Genomic DNA, 15,908 nt, shown 5'->3' with positions numbered 1-15,908 from the left:
TATCTTTATATTCCATTTGAGGAATATATATTTTTTGGTCCTCAAGGGATTGCATTGACTCAACAACAAGGTTAGAAGCCATTACAACAAAGTTCATCATGTCACTTTGTAGGAATTGAATTTAGGTGGGGAGGATAATAACCATTCTTCCCTATTTGTTGATTTGGGTAGCATCGGATGTGCTTTAGCTCCAAAACTTTGTGGAGGGGCTAGAATACATGAGATCTCTAGAACTTAGAAATCATTTGGAGCAATTCCATTTGGATGAGGAGTTATTAAAATAATTAATATTTTTAATGGGTTCGTAAGTTTAAACATAGGAAAATAAAAATATTAATGTGTATTAATAAGAATATGGGTGAGAAACTTCTAAGTGACGAGGATCAAGCCTGTTTTAATTTTAGCCGTTGATTAAAGATTAGATCACAATCGTTGATTCATCAACAGGAAAAGTATAAGAGGAGGCTCGAGGTTTAGTTGGAGATATACCAAGAGATCAAAGAGTTCGATTTTTTTGGGCGTGGTTTGCTGAGAAAGTCGAGCTAAGTGATTTGAGTTAAAGTGAGAGGCGCAGTTCGGCAGAGGGACCCGAGTCCAGAGCCGAGAATACATAGCAGCTAAGTTGCACAATACCAGGAAATGAGTACAAGTTTCCGAAACGGGAACTGGTACGAAATGTGGCCCCCCCCAATTTTGGAAACGGGGAAATGCAATATATATATATATATATATATATATATATATATCTATATATATATTAGGACCAGTGTGGAAAAAGTCAAGAAAAAATCGGGATTAAATCCCCAAAACACGATTTTTTTGGCTAGCTGATTAAATCGGCCGATGTTTTGCCGATTTTTTCCCAGTTGAAAAAGTTGGGATTAAATCGAAAAAGTCGGGATTAAATCGGGACTTTTTCCAAGAAATCGTGAATGAGGCAGTTTCTTTAACGATTTTTTAATTTTTTTTGAAAAAATCGGGATTTTATTGAAAAAGTCTGGATTTTATTGAAAAAATCGGGATTTTATTGAAAAAGTCCAGATTTTATTGAAAAAGTCCAGATTTTTTAAAAAATGAATATTTTTGTATTTTTTTTTAAATTTTTCCAACTTTTTGCCGACTTTAAAGACTTTTTCAACTTTTGGACCCTTGGCGATTTAATCCCGACTTTGACTTTTTCCACATTGATTAGGACATTTAAGAAATATGTGTAATCATATAACATACATGATACATTCTAATTTATTACATTATGATTAAATTGTCAATTGTTAATGCATAAACTATAAGTCTCTAAATTTACATCACATTTACTCATGAATGGTCACATAATGAAAATAGCAATATCCAAAATCGGCCACGAGAAATTTCTAATTTCTTGTCTCGTGCTTGATTGGGAGTCTCCTCCTACATAGTTGAACGACCTTAGTGCTCTTGATTAAATACAAGTTCCATACCCTACTACTCTAGGTGCTCTTGATTATTGGGAGTCTCCCTTGCATAGCGGGCTTGGTTCTATTGATTAAATACAAGTTCCATACCCTAGTACATGAAAAATCCAATGGAAACATTGCAATCCCTCCAATCTTGAAATGCTGAAAAATAGATAAGTTTATTGGATTTCGAGTGAGATCTAAAATTATACTTTCTCCATATGAAATCCAATGAGGGCGAAACCACTCTCAAACATCTCGAGTCATTTCATGGTAATGTTAAAAATTTAAGTAAAAACGTCTCCTTTATCTTTCATTTTCATCTTTTTACTTTAAGAATTTAACATTACCATGAACTGCATATCAACACTAGGGCCATAGGCTTGAACATTAGGCTGCCCCACTAAAAAAAATCATCTTTTTTATAACTTGAGAGAGGCATCTAAAAGCATCCAGAAGATATTTAGTCGCCCAACAAAAAATTAGAAGCGAAAAAATAAAAAAATAAAAGAAAACGTCAAGTGTTAACTGGAAACTCTCTTGTATAGTCTGGAAACTCATTTCCAGCCGTACTGGCCATGTTTCCCCAGAGTGAAACGAGCCAGTACAGTCGGAAACGAGTTTCCAGGCCGTACGGTATGAGTTTCCTCATTTCCTTTTCGTTTTCGGCCGGAAGCAAACCCCTGGGCAATGTTTCCTACAATTTAGCATAGCAGAGAGGCAGAGCAACAGAAGGAGACACAACACAGCTCCAGAGAGGGTGACGCAGAAGCTGTGGATAAGTTGCAGAGTGGAGCTAGTGGGGTACTGTTGTCAGAACAGTACCTAACAGGGCAAGGCCAAGGAGGAGGGAGCTGCTACCGAGGGTTTCTAGCCGAGAAATCCGAATCAGTGGTGGGAGACCCTGACCAAGTTGTATTAGCATATTTCCGTGCAGAGGAAGATGCTCTTATAAAATCAACTGCGGTCATACCAGATGCAGACGGGAGAACAGATCGACATCTTCCTCGGTCGATTGAAGTGTAGAAATTTCTCGTTTCCCACCCCGGTTTTCAGTTTCACCTTATTTCTCCCAAATAGTTAAATTCCCTTTCCCATATCCATACATTCAACAACTGGAAAATAAATTTTGTTGAAAACACAAATTCTGGAAATATTACAGAATGCTGGAAAATGCAGAAATAAATATCAGCACATACAAACAGCCATTCAACACATTTAAACACAACGATTTTTGGTCAAGGTGACCCTGGAAAAACCCCCTACAACTCTTGGGGAAAACCAGTTCGAAAGCTCCTTATTTCTGGAAAATGCCTTTTACAGTGAGAGAAATATTCAGCAAGTAAACTTTTACAACTTATCTTGTTTTCCGTGCTTCACAGCCAATTGGAAAGACTTGCAAACAGCAAAACAGAACAACAATAAATGTTGTACGGCCTCCTCCATTTTGTGCCCAAATTTCAGCCTTAAATGCTGCTGTACGGACTGCCTAGAAAAGCGTGAAGGCTGCCATAAATGTTGTTGTACAGTTTTCCTCGATTTTTGTGCAGAAAACAACAGTACATCTATACGGATTTATGCCTAGAAAAGTGTGCCAAGGTACATCCACTTGCTATACGGCATCCCTCGAAAAACGTGCCAGCAAACTTCAGATTTTTTGCTCCTTGATTTTTGTGCTAACTTTCTATATGACCTCCTTGGAATTTGAACCAAAAATATTGTACAGCCTTTCTAGAAAATCGTGCCCAAAGTCTGCGTTTCAGTGTGTGCTAACTCAGCTGTACGGTCTCGCTGAAACGCTGCTTTGGAATGTGTGCCAAGTTGCTGTCCCATTCTCCTCATTATCCAGAAATCTCCCTTGCTCTCTTGTTCTCCTTCTCTCAATCTTCTCATGAAAGAATGAATGACCTTTTCCTCCTTTCTCTCCTTTAATCTAACCCTAAGTGACTTTTGGGGAATCCTTAAATCCAATGGCTGAAATAGATTGAGATCTAGGGCTGAGATTAAATGTTCATTTAAATCTCACTTTCTATTTTTTAATTCACCCCACTTTAATAAAGACCCACTTAGTCATTTATTTCCAAAGTCACTTTTCATTTCTAATTTTACATTGACTTTATTAAAGTCACTTTAAAATTAGACTTTAGTAATTTTATCACTAAAGTCACTTTTAAATTAGATTTCACTTTATAAAAATTATAAAGTCACTTTAGGAGAAAAATTAAATTCTTTTGGACACTTTTCCCTAGGCCAAAGATCAAAGCCTTAGGGAACCACTTGTCCTCTGGTACCAAATTTCAACACTCCCTCTTACCGAGGAAGGTGTTCCTCACCACACCTATCTTGTCTCTAAAGTAGACATGCTTGCCCCGTGGTAAGGCTTTGGTAAGAATATCTGCAACCTGCTCATCAGTGGGAATATACTCAAGCTTCACAGCTCCCTTCTGAACATAGTCTCTGATGAAATGATATTTAATCCCGATATGCTTTGACCTGTCATGAAATACTGGATTCTCCGTGAGTTTAATGCAACTCTGATTATCACAGTAAATCACTGAAGGTCTCAACGGCTGACCAAATAAGCCAAACAACATCTTGCGAAGCCAGATGGCCTCACAACTAGCTAGACTGGCTGCCATATACTCTGCTTCTGCTGAACTCAATGCTACTGACTGTTGCTTCCGGCTGAACCATGACACTACTGCTGAACCCAACCCAAAACAGCACCCTGAAGTGCTCTTCCTATCAAAAGCACAACCTGCCCAATCAGAATCAGTATAACCTGCCAATCTCACTCCATCCCCCTGCCTGTAGTCCAGACCATAATCCATTGTCCCCTGCAAGTATCGCAAAATGTGTTTTGCAGCCACCCAGTGAACCTTCCTAGGCTCACACATAAACTGACTCATCGTGTTGACTGCAAAACAAATATTTGGTCTAGTGTTGACCAAATACATCAAGGAACCAATCAGCTGCCTGTACAATGTGGGATCCACCAACTCGGAATCCGAAACATGAAGCTTCTTCCAGTTGGTGATCATCGGTGTCGACATGGGTTTACTATCCTCCATGTGGAATCTGCCAAGGATGTCCACAATATACCTCCCATGCCCCAAGAAGAAATGCCCCTCCTGCCACACCTCCAAACCCAAAAAGTAATGCATCACGCTGATGTCCTTCATCTCAAACTCTGCCGCAAGATCTCTCTTGCAATGCTTTATGAGTCTCTCTGCACCTGTAATGACCAAGTCATCCACATACAGCACCAGAATGAGAGGCTCCTCACCTATCACAACATAGTAAAGGTTCGATCTGCCTCACTCTTTGTGAAACCCATCCCCTGCAAGTATGTATCTATCCTGGAGTACCAAGCTCTGGGAGGTTGCTTCAGGCCATAAAGGGCCTTCTTCAGTCTGCACAGATGGGACTCCTTCCCATGCACCTCAAAGCCCTGTGGTTGCTCAATGTACACCTCCTCGTGTATGAAGCCGTTGAGAAATGCAATCTTCACATCCATCTAGTGGATCTTCCAACCCATCTCTGCTGCTATTGATATAATGGAGCGGATCGAAGTATATTGAGCCACGGGAGCGAAGGTCTTCTCATAATCAACTCCTTCTACCTGGGAGAACCCTCTAGCCACAAACCTCGCTTTGAATTTCTCAATGCTGCCATCTGCAGCATGCTTTACCTTGTAAAGCCATCTAGAAGTAACCACGGATTTGCCCTCAAGCCTCTACACCACCTCCCAAACATCATTTTTCATGATAGAAGAATACTCCTCCTGCATGGCCTCTCTCCAGACCTGTTGGCTAGCTGCCTCCTCATAGCTAGAAGGCTTAGAGTCAAGGATGCTGGTAGCCATTGCCATATAGCTACAAAACCTCTGAGGTGGTCTACTCTCTCTGACCAGCCTCTTAGGCTCAGCAACAGATGTGGCATCTCTCAAGTTGTCTTGAAGCCACTTGGGCTTCCTCTTCCTTGAGCATACTTCTCCCATTGGAGAATGAAACTCCTCATCATCATCATCAGGAGCCTGAACTCCTGACTGTCTGTTTGCTGTCCTCCTGCCTGCACCTGAACCTGTAGACGCTGAGGTACCGTGTGAACTGTCCATCAGTGTACTCCCTAGTGAACTGCTCTGTGGACTGCTCTGCATGCTGCCCTGAGCACCACCCCTCTAGCTCGGCGAGCCACTGCTCACTGACGGACCTAACATCGTCCTAGATGTACGTCCGGATCCTTCTGATCCCTGCCCACTGGATCCTTGCCACTGACTCAACTGTTGCTGAGGGTCTGGCTGATCCAGATACTCTAACTCCCATGACCTCCTAAAGACCCTGTCCTCCTCAAACTTCACATCCCGCCTGACAACAACTTTCCTTTGTGCAGGAATGTAAATCCGAAAGGCCTTTGAGGTCTCACTATAGCCCACAAAGATACCCTTCTTTGCAGTGGGCTCTAGTTTGGTCCTCTTCTCCTTGTGTATGTAGGAGTATGTAATGCACCCAAAGATACGAAGATGACCAATATCAGGCTTCTTCCCAGAAAAAGCCTCCTCCGGAGTCATGCTCCAAGGCACGATGCAGACTCCTGTTCTGCAAATAAACAGCTGTGTTGCAAGCCTCTGCCCACAAGAACAATGGCAACCCCTGATCATGTAACATGGCTTTGGCAGTCCCTCCGATGGATCTGTTCTTCCTCTCCGCAACCCCGTTCTGCTGGGGGTTGTAAGGAACAGTGAAATCCCTCCTAATGCCTGCCTCCACACAATAGTCAACAAACTCTCCAAGGGTGTACTCTCCCCCATTGTCCGACCTCAGGGACTTGATCTTCTGACCTGTCTGTGTCTCCACAAGAGCTCTAAACTCTTGAAACCGCTTGAAGACCTCACTCTTGGTCTTCAAGAAATAAATCCAGGTCCTCCTGGAGTGATCATCAATGAATAAAACATAGTACTCATATCCACTCAAGGAAACATGAGACATCTGACCGCTCACATCGGAGTGAATCAAATCGAGTATCCCAGTCGCTCTACTGTCACTGCTGGGAAAGGGGGATTTGGCAAACTTGCCCATCGCACATCCTTTGCAAGTATCAAAGTGATCAGTACTGAAATTTGGCACACCTGTAGTGATTTCCTGCAAGGTCCTCAAGGCTCCATGATACATATGCCCCATCCTGCGGTGCCAAATCTCACACAGCTCAGAACTGCTAGCTTTGTTATCGGTACTACTGCTCAATGCCAAAAGGGGCTGGAATGCAAACTTGTACACCTTTGCATGGCGTACACCTATCACTCTAGCTGAATCAGCTGGAGTGCCCCTGGGATACATCAACACCTGTCCTCCCCTAAATAGTACCTCATATGGTCTGTCCTCCAAAGCTGAGACGGATATGAGGTTCTTCCTCATCCCTGGCACATAAAGAACATCTGACACTTTCAAGGGAGGTTTGGACTCCCTCTGAAATGTCAGTGTCCCCACACCGACTGCTCTAACAACTCTGTCATCACCGAGTACTACCTCTATATCAGTGCCACTCTCTGAAAGCTCTGAGAAGTACTCACGGACTCCTGTCATGTGATGTGAAGCCCCACTATCCACATACCAGATACCCGAAGATGCTCCGTTAATCGAGGGAAAAGCATGCTCCCTCTGAGCCTGTTTGGTAGGTGATCTTGCACTAGAGGACTCACACATAGTGAACCCAAACTCCCGTCAAAACGATTTGCAAAGTCCTCAACCTCTGCTGAAGCTGCCAAGCTCTGGTTCTTCCCTTTCTTCTTTTTCTTCTCCGGACAAACAACTGCATAGTGTCCCATCTTTTGACAATTCCAACACTTCACCTTGGAATAGTCTTTCTGTGTGTTACCCTGTTTACCTTTACCTTTGCCTTTGCCCCAACCATTGCTTGTGGAAGCCTGCTTCTTCCCTTTGCCTTTTTTGCCTCTTGCCAACAGTGCTACATCCTCATCCTGCTCAACTGGTTTGGCTGCCCCAAGCTGACCTTTCTTGATCTCGGTTTGAATGCAATCATCCCAAAACCTCTCCCATGTGGGAAGGGTCTCACGTGCACAACCCCATCAGCAAAGTTTATCCATGAACGGGGGAGGCCATTCACTGCAATCCGCACCAACTCAGTGGGTGGAATGACCTCTCCAACTGCTGCCAACTCATGTCTCACATTAGTAATCTTTGTGAGATATCCAGCTGCACTATCATTACTCATCTTAATGGTCTTTAGCTTCTCCTTCAGGACCATTTTTCGGTTTTCATTGGTACTCTGGTAGAGATTGGACAATGCTGTCCGCATCTCATGGGCATTTCTCTTTCCTCTCACATGAGGAATGCAATGATCTTTGACTCTGTCTAAGATCAGTCTCTTACCCTTGTTGTTCTTTCTATTATAAGCAGTCAACTGAGTAGCATCAGCAGGCACAACAACAGGGTTCTGTGTGGTATGCACCATAATGTCCTAGACTTCTGCCTCCTCAAAGATACTCTACATTCTCTCCTTCCAAACGCTGTAATTGGTATGCCCATCCAACTTATCCTCCACCCTTAATCCCAATGACATCTTGCTGTCCTAAAACTGAAAAATAGCACTGCTGTAGTGAAGATAAAACTACGGTTTGTGAAAAATCAGCTTGCTGGAATTTTCTGAGTGAAAAAAACAGCACGCTGTAATTTTCCTCTTTGCTATCCCAAACTGCACTTCAGCACTCAAGCTCTGATACCATGTATAAATTTCTCATTTCCCACCCCGGTTTTCAGTTTCACTTTATTTCTCCAAAATAGTTAAATGCCCTTTCCCATATCCATACATTCAACAACTGGAAAATAAATTTTGTTGAAAACACAAATTCTGGAAATATTACAGAATGCTGGAAAATGCAGAAATAAATATCAGCACATACAAATAGCCATTCAACACATTTAAACATAGTGATTTTTGGTCAAGGTGACCTTGGAAAAACCCCCTACAACTCTTGGAGAAAACCAGGTCAAAAGCTCCTTATTTCTGGAAAATGCCTTTTACAGTGAGAGAAATATTCAGCAAAAAATCAGCGAGCAAACTTTTACAACTTATCTCGTTTTCCGTGCCTCACAGCCAACTAGAAAGACTTGCAAACAGCAAAACAGAACAACAATAAATGTTGTACGACCTCCTCGATATTTGTGCCCAAATTTCAGCCTTAAATGTTGCTGTACAGACTGCCTAGAAAAGTGTGCAAGCTGCCATAAAAGTTGTATGGTTTTCCTCGATTTCTGTGTAGAAAACAGCAGTACATCTGTATGGATTTCTGCCTAGAAAAGCGTGCCAAGGTATAGCCACTTGCTGTTGGCCTCCCTCGGAAAATGTGCCAGCAAACTTTAGATTTTCTGCTCCTCGATTTCTGTGCTAACTTGTTGTACGACCTCCTTGGAATTTGAACCAAAACTGTTGTACGACTTTTCTAAAAAAATCGTGCCCAAAGTCTGCCTTTCACTGTGTGCTAACTCAGTTGTACGGTCTTGCTGAAACGCTGCCTTGGAATGTGTGCCAAGCTGTTGCCTCCTCCTCACTGTCCAGAAATCTCCCTTGCTCTCTTGCTCTCTTTCTCTCAATCTGCTCATGAAAGAATGAATGACTTTTTCCTCCTTTCCCTCCTTTAATCTAACCTTAAGTGACTTTTGCGAAATCCCTAAATCCAATGGTTGAAATAGATTGAGATCTAGGGCTGAGATTAAATGCTCATTTAAATCTCACTTTCTATTTTTTAATTCACCCCACTTTAATAAAGACCCACCTAGTCATTTATTTCCAAAGTCACTTTTCCTTTCTAATTTTACATTGACTTTATTAAAGTCACTTTAAAATTAGACTTTAGTAACTTTATCACTTAAAGTCACTTTTAAATTAGATTTGACTTTATTAAAATTATAAAGTCACTTTAGGAGAAAAATTAAATTCTTTTGGACACTTTTCCCTAGGCCAAAGATTAAAGCCTCAAGGAACCACCTGTCCTCCGGTACCAAATTTCAACATAAAGGAGCAGTGTTCCACGGGGACTCGCCCCCCCCCCCCCTTAGGGGTCTAGTTTCCTCGCTCCCCCGCGCTCCGGGGACTTGGGGACGAGTAGGGGACGTTTCCCCACGCTCCCAAAATGGAGGAAACTCAGGGGGACGTGCCAGGGAAACGTTTCCCTTCCCTGAGGGGACGTTTCCCCACGCTCCCAAAAAAATGGCCTTGCTTATAGTTTATGATTTAATAGACCTAAAGTGGTACAAAGCTACTCATGTTCTGTACGGGGATAATGTCTTGTGCTGTCTTTTGGTTTCAAAGAGCGTTATTTTAGAGGGTCAGTTTCATGGAAATTTGTTGGACCATATAGCACGTACATGAATTTTCCCTTTTAAAACTTCTCCTTTTTTTTCTCAAGTGATGGCTGGATTACAGTGGGGAGATAACTGGAGTGACAGGCAAAGAATATGAGACATTCAGTTTGTGTTTTTAATTTGCATGACATTTGACATACAAACTATGGAAGCAGCACCTATGTCATGTGGGAAATAATTGGGTGGACTATAGACTAACATGCGTTTACTGCAAGCATGACAAAATACTATGGGCAGCAAGAAATCTCAGGAACTGTCATTATATATGAATTTATACAGTTACAAAATTTACACAGACCACAGTTGCTTAGCTTGAATTCTCAGGTCTGAAAATTATTTTCACCCCTGAAATACACTGCTAGTTTGAAGTTTGAACTGCATGGCATTGCTCTAATAAGGTAGACAAATTATCCATGCCATCGTTGGTCACCCAAGTTGGTTCGCAGATGGCCATCCTGCAGTCAATGTCATTTGATAGTAAACTGTCAGAAACTCTTTCATGTGATCTTCTCATCTCTCCTGGAACTAAAACTCTTCTTTCAGCATATGGTGTACTGTCTATATTATATATAATATAACAAACTTTCTAGCTGTTGGATCCAATACAGCTGGACAACCCATTGTAGTTGCCCCTTCTACTGCCAATGCAGTGTTCTTGATCTGTTCATTTACCTTTTCACAGAATTCAGTGGCTACCTTATCAAGCTGAAGCTCTCCCTCTGTCTGACCAAAATCTAAATTAGAATTTGACCAAGCTGAATTAGAATTTTAAATTTATCATTTTATATGATATTATAAATTTGGATAATGTCAAATGATATTCATATCAATGATCATGCTTTGCAGCGTTTCAATTCAAACCAAATTGTCATAGTGGACTCAATTAATAAATTATATTTTATATTTATAAATTTTTAAGACCCTGACGCTCCCCCACGTTTCCTAAAAAATGGTAGGGAGCTTTTGCATAGGCCGCTCCCGCGCCCCCTCGCTCCCTCGCCCCCTCGTCCCGGAACCTTGGTGGAACATTGTAAAGGAGATCCGAGATCAATTGACTTCCATAGGGGCCACACTAGATCCAAAGTTGATGGTGAGAACAACCCCGAATGCAGTCTCAGAAGACTAGGAGGTGTTTGTCTAGAGCATACTGAGCAGGGCGACCCTTCCAGATTGGGAGGAAATGTGGGCGGTTCTTCGCCAAGAAGAGATCAGGAGGGTGACCAAGACGGGAAGCAGCGGCAAGTGATCAGAATCAAGAAGGAGGAGGAGGTGGATGCTGCCCTAGCATCTGAAGGTAAGTAAGAAAAGCGAAAGAAGAAGGACCTCTCCAAGGTCAAACTCTTCCACTGTGGGGAGTTGGGTCAGTATGCGACCCAGTGTCCGAGGAAGAAGAGCAAGGGAGAGGCTTCCAAGACCAAGGCAGCGCCAACAAGGGTAGAGAAGGAAGTGGAGACAAACGATGACTGTGCCATGAGTGTACACACACCACTTGAGCGAAAGTGGGGAGACATCGAGTTGTAGTCAAGAGAACTACAAAGATGAGGGGCAGGATCCTCGAGATACCCAACCTTTTGGATTATACCTGGCTACGGGAGCCCGGAAGAGCAGTAGCAGGACTGGCGGATGTCAGTAGAGACGGATGAGGATGGAGTGGCAGAGAGAGCTACACTGCAGGATTCCTAGGACAGCGCGAGGCTACTTGGTTGCAATAGTGCGAGAGGCGCAGGAGTGTTGCACCAGTGCAGGATGGCACAAAGAGGTGTGCAACGGTGATAGATGCAGGGAGTTGTTGCAGCAGAGCAGAGGTCTTGCAGGATTCCCAGGACAGCGCGAGGCTAGCGGGCTGCAACAGTGCGAGAGGCACAGGAGTGTTGCACCAGTGTAGGATGGCACAAAGAGGTGTGCAACGGTGATAGATGCAGGGAGTTGTTGCAGCAGAGCAGAGGTCAGAGAGGGAGCACTTGTTAGCGACAGAAGGAGCTTCAACATCGGGAGTGTCTCTAGCCTAGAGATCAATTACTTACTTCTCAGTAACTGAGTTGCAGTGCAGCAGTTAGCAGTGGTAGTGCTATGGGCAACTTGATGAGATGAGTTGTAGTACAGATGCAGCAGTGGCAGTGGCAGGGCCATGGGCAGCAACACGAATGCAAAGGGAGTTGCAGTACCAATATAGCAGTGGCAGTGGCAAGGCCATGGGTAGCAGTACAAGATGCAGTCCTCACTAAGAGGGAGTGTTGATTTGGGGTAGCATCGGATGTGCTCTAGCCACGAAAATTAGTGGAGAGGCTAAGGCACATGAGATCTCCAATACTAAGAAATGGTTTGGGCAAATTCTAAACAAATTGAGAGATATTAAAATAATTAATATTTTTAATGGAGTCCCTAAGTCTAAACTTAGGGAAAATAAAATATTAATGTGAATTAATATAAAATTGTGTTAGAATAGTCCAAAAGTCATGGATCAAGCTAGATCTAATCTTAGCCATTGATTAGGGACTTAATCTTGGCCGTTGATTTGTCAACGAGAAAAGTATAAGAGGAGGCTTGAGGGTCACTTGCAGAACACACCAAGAGATCAAGATTTCAACTTTCTGAGGTTGGTTTTGCTGAGAAAGTTGAGAGAGTGATCTGGAGTTGCAGCTAAGGGGCAGTGAATACAAAAGCAGAGAGACAAAGATAGTGTCGGGAGGATCAACGCAGTAGCCGAGAAAGCTGACGCAGAGGGCAGAGGTGTGAACTGTCGAGAAAGCTAACGCAGAGGGTAGAAGCCAAAATTGCCAGGAAAGCTGACGCAGAGGGCAGAAGAGGCTAGGGTTTTTCGTGGGGCAGATTGGAGTTGAGGAGTTGTCAAAGTGTTTATCCTAGGTTTGAGCCAGAGCATCTGTCTCCGAAGGAGAGGTACTACTGCCAAGATTTTTCTTTGTTGGGTGAGCCGGATTTGGAACCCAGATTGTATTTTGAAACTGCTTAATAAATCAAACCCTCAGATCGCTGCACCAGTTTTCTCGCATTGGGTTTTTCCGAGGACATTAGTCCAAAAATAATGGTGACATTTGTGTGCTTGTTTTTGTTTCCTTCAATTGATGATCTGTAATGTGTTGAGCATGTACTTGTGTTTATTTTCAGTATTTACATGGTAAATAACTTGTTAATTAATCAAAACAAGTAGGAAGGAATAAATCAGAAAGTACATGGAGGGTTTCTAAATGTTAGACTTAGAAACTTCAACAAGTCTAAGGAGAAAAAGAAAAACGAAATTTTGGTGCTTCTATCTTTGTTTTGTGCCTTAGTTTGGGAGATTGAAGTCTTCCAAGTTTCGCTAATGCTGAACGCTGCCTGATGCCAAAAGCTGCTACATAGTCGAAGTTGCTGGAAGAGAGGTCGAAGATCTGGGAGGCTGACTTGGTGTGGAAGGAAGGTTTGGTCTTTGTCTAGGGCGAAGAGTCTCAAAAAATACTATTGAAAGGAAGAGCATTTTGACTGGGTTTTCACCTCAAGGGGGGTTTTGCCCTGGCATAGTGCCTATATCTGGTGTCTATTGTTTTATATGTTTTTGCTTTGGTAATTGCTTGATGAACTAAAAGAAAGAAGATATAAAACTTAATAAGAAGTCAAGAACATCACAATTAATTATCAAGTATAAAAAATCTTTCTGCTTTTCTGATTTTCTAACAGGACGTAGAAGTACTGCCACAAGAGACATCATTCCACCTACTTTATAAGGGACTTGTTTGCTATTAATTTGAGTTTGGACTTCTGCAAAATAAAAGATGAATTCTGAATTCAAACATTATTGGTTTCGATGGGAATAAAATATATGGATACACCTTTATCTGCAAATTTGTTTTTCTATTGTTGTAGAAACAAAACTGCTGTCCAAAGAGAATCCATTTTAACATTCACAAGGAGTAGAAAATTAGAAATATGTTGACATACTGGATGCAGCACAGCAATAGAAAATGCTTGAGATTGGTTTTGCCAATTTCCAGTTTTTGATGGAATTGTTTTGGCCTTAATTTTTAGGTTGCCAGTAGAGGATTTTAAAGTAATGCAATTTAAGGCCTATTGAATGTACTTTGGGTTTCATCCCATTTATAACTATACAAAACTCAAACGGAATATTATTTGCCTAAGCACTTCAATTGAAACATATTGGACTTTTATTGGAAGCCTTACATTTATTGTCTGAAAAGCACCAGCTTTGATCGTTTCAGGCATCATGAAATCTCATAGATTCATAAGATGAGGTTTCCACATTTTAATACCATATGCATTAATAGCTAAAGATGTCTTTAATCCCTTATGTTCAATGATAACTTTTACAAATGTTTGGGATGATTCTAGTCTCTAAATCTCCCCTCTCCAGTTCTGCAAATCTGTTCCCACATACTTTGAGTTGCTTGTCTGTAAGGCCCTTTATAAGGGTGGCACCAAGTCGTGATATATGCTTTGGAGAGGGCTGACTTCATAGTGATAAAAAACAGTAAAGTAGGGATGTAGATATGCTTTATGGGTGGTGACAGGTCGATTTTGTAATGTGGAGAGAATAACCTGAACTTAGCTACTGGAAGTTGCAATTCCTTTCTTTCTTTTTTAAAATGCTTACAGATAAACCTTCTTTAACAGGAGCATTATTGTTGCTTGATCTGAGGTTGTAAGTGATATTATAGACTTGGGCATATGACAACTGTGATATTTACTCATCAATTTTTCTCTGATATATTTTTACTGATATGTTTGATGTTATATTTTGCAGCTGGCATGCACATTGACCTTTGAAGCTCTTCATGCATGTTCATGTGACACAGGGATCAACCATCCAAATCAGTATTTTAGTGAGAGCCAAAAAGTCTTACAAGCGAAGGTTTGTGCTTCTGTGTTTAACGAAGTCAATTTTAATTTTTATGCCATTTCCGAATTTGCCCCAAATTCTCTGTTATGAGGTATTTTTCAGCTAAACGATAAGATGCCTAAATTTGTTATAAATAAAAAAGGTAACTAGAAGCATCTTCTGTGACGTTGTCTTGATACATTGTCATTTTTGTGTCAATTCTTTTCTGCACAGAATCCAGCGTTTGAATCCGGGGAATCTCCTGTAACTCCAGTGAAGTCCAAAAGAAGTTGATAAAGGATTGTTCTCTCCTAGATTCCAGAGCAGGAAAGTACTTTGGGGATTGTATTGATCTAGCTAAATATTGTTTGTTTTCAGAAAATAACCTTAAGTCAACAAGATTATCACTCTTGCAAAAGGGTGATTTGTATGTGATAAGCTGAAAATTTATAAGCTGAGCAAAATTGTAATTCGGGAGAACAAGAATCCAATGAACTGCAATGTTCATCTGAGCTTTATGTGTAATAGAGTTGCCAAAGTAGCTTCCATGCATGAAAATAGCGGAAACGCTTTTATCGTTAAATGCCCAAGCAATATGGCACTTTCAAGGCTGTTTATTTAAGATGTGTTGTTGGCAGATCACTGGTTAGTATGGATAGCATGCTGCGAGTATACATAATTCTGCATCATATTTCAAGTATGCTTTCCATAGTTACTTTTTATGTAAGCCATAATATATTTCAAGTACGCTTTCCATAGTTATGTTTTATGTAAGCCATAATATATTTCAAGTAACCACAATAGGCAACTATGGTTACTTATATGTGTCCATTGCCCAGTTTTTTTGGTATATTCAAATTATTTATTCCAGATTAAATAATTTTCTCCAGGTGGTTGATGAAATATTAAGAGGCATAGTCACACATTTCCAGTACATTATACATTTAAATTTGACATTCTAGCTAATTGCTTATTGTCAACAATTGAAAAGTCCGAAATTATTTTGTTGGTACATCCAGTCCGTTGTTGAATTGACTTAAATTGGATGCTGTTTATTTTTATTAAAAAAATATTTCTCAAGCATTCCGATGGTGAATTTATTTATATCAGATTTTCAAACAATGACCATTTGCAATCATGGAGAAGTTTCATCAGGTGGTTCTTAAAAGGTTTGTTAATACCTAACTGCTGTTCTTGCGAACAGTTTTGTCAACTTTCACCAAATCTGTACTCGGTCTTAGCTAATTAGAACTACTTCCAGTG

General features: G+C 41.2%; 1 protein-coding gene across 1 annotated transcript in view; it reads left to right on the top strand.

The window, feature by feature from the left end:
• LOC149138464 (putative DNA primase large subunit) overlaps positions 1–15,407 on the top strand; it is a 126,627-nt gene extending 111,220 nt beyond the window's left edge. The window contains exons 18-19 of the mRNA XM_089446492.1: positions 14,571–14,678; positions 14,880–15,407. Of these exons, the coding sequence (XP_089302618.1) occupies positions 14,571–14,678; positions 14,880–14,939 (168 nt within the window). The 3' untranslated portion in view covers positions 14,940–15,407. The remainder of the gene's footprint in view (positions 1–14,570; positions 14,679–14,879) is intronic.
• Positions 15,408–15,908: the final 501 nt, after the last annotated feature.

The sequence above is a fragment of the Pinus tabuliformis genome, chromosome X, assembly GCF_031772625.1.
Source record: "Pinus tabuliformis cultivar Carrire ecotype Pingquan chromosome X, CPIR1, whole genome shotgun sequence".
Taxonomy (NCBI): Eukaryota; Viridiplantae; Streptophyta; class Pinopsida; order Pinales; family Pinaceae; genus Pinus; species Pinus tabuliformis.
Note: the sequence above shows the minus strand (reverse complement) of the source record. Positions and strands in the feature narration are given on the sequence as shown.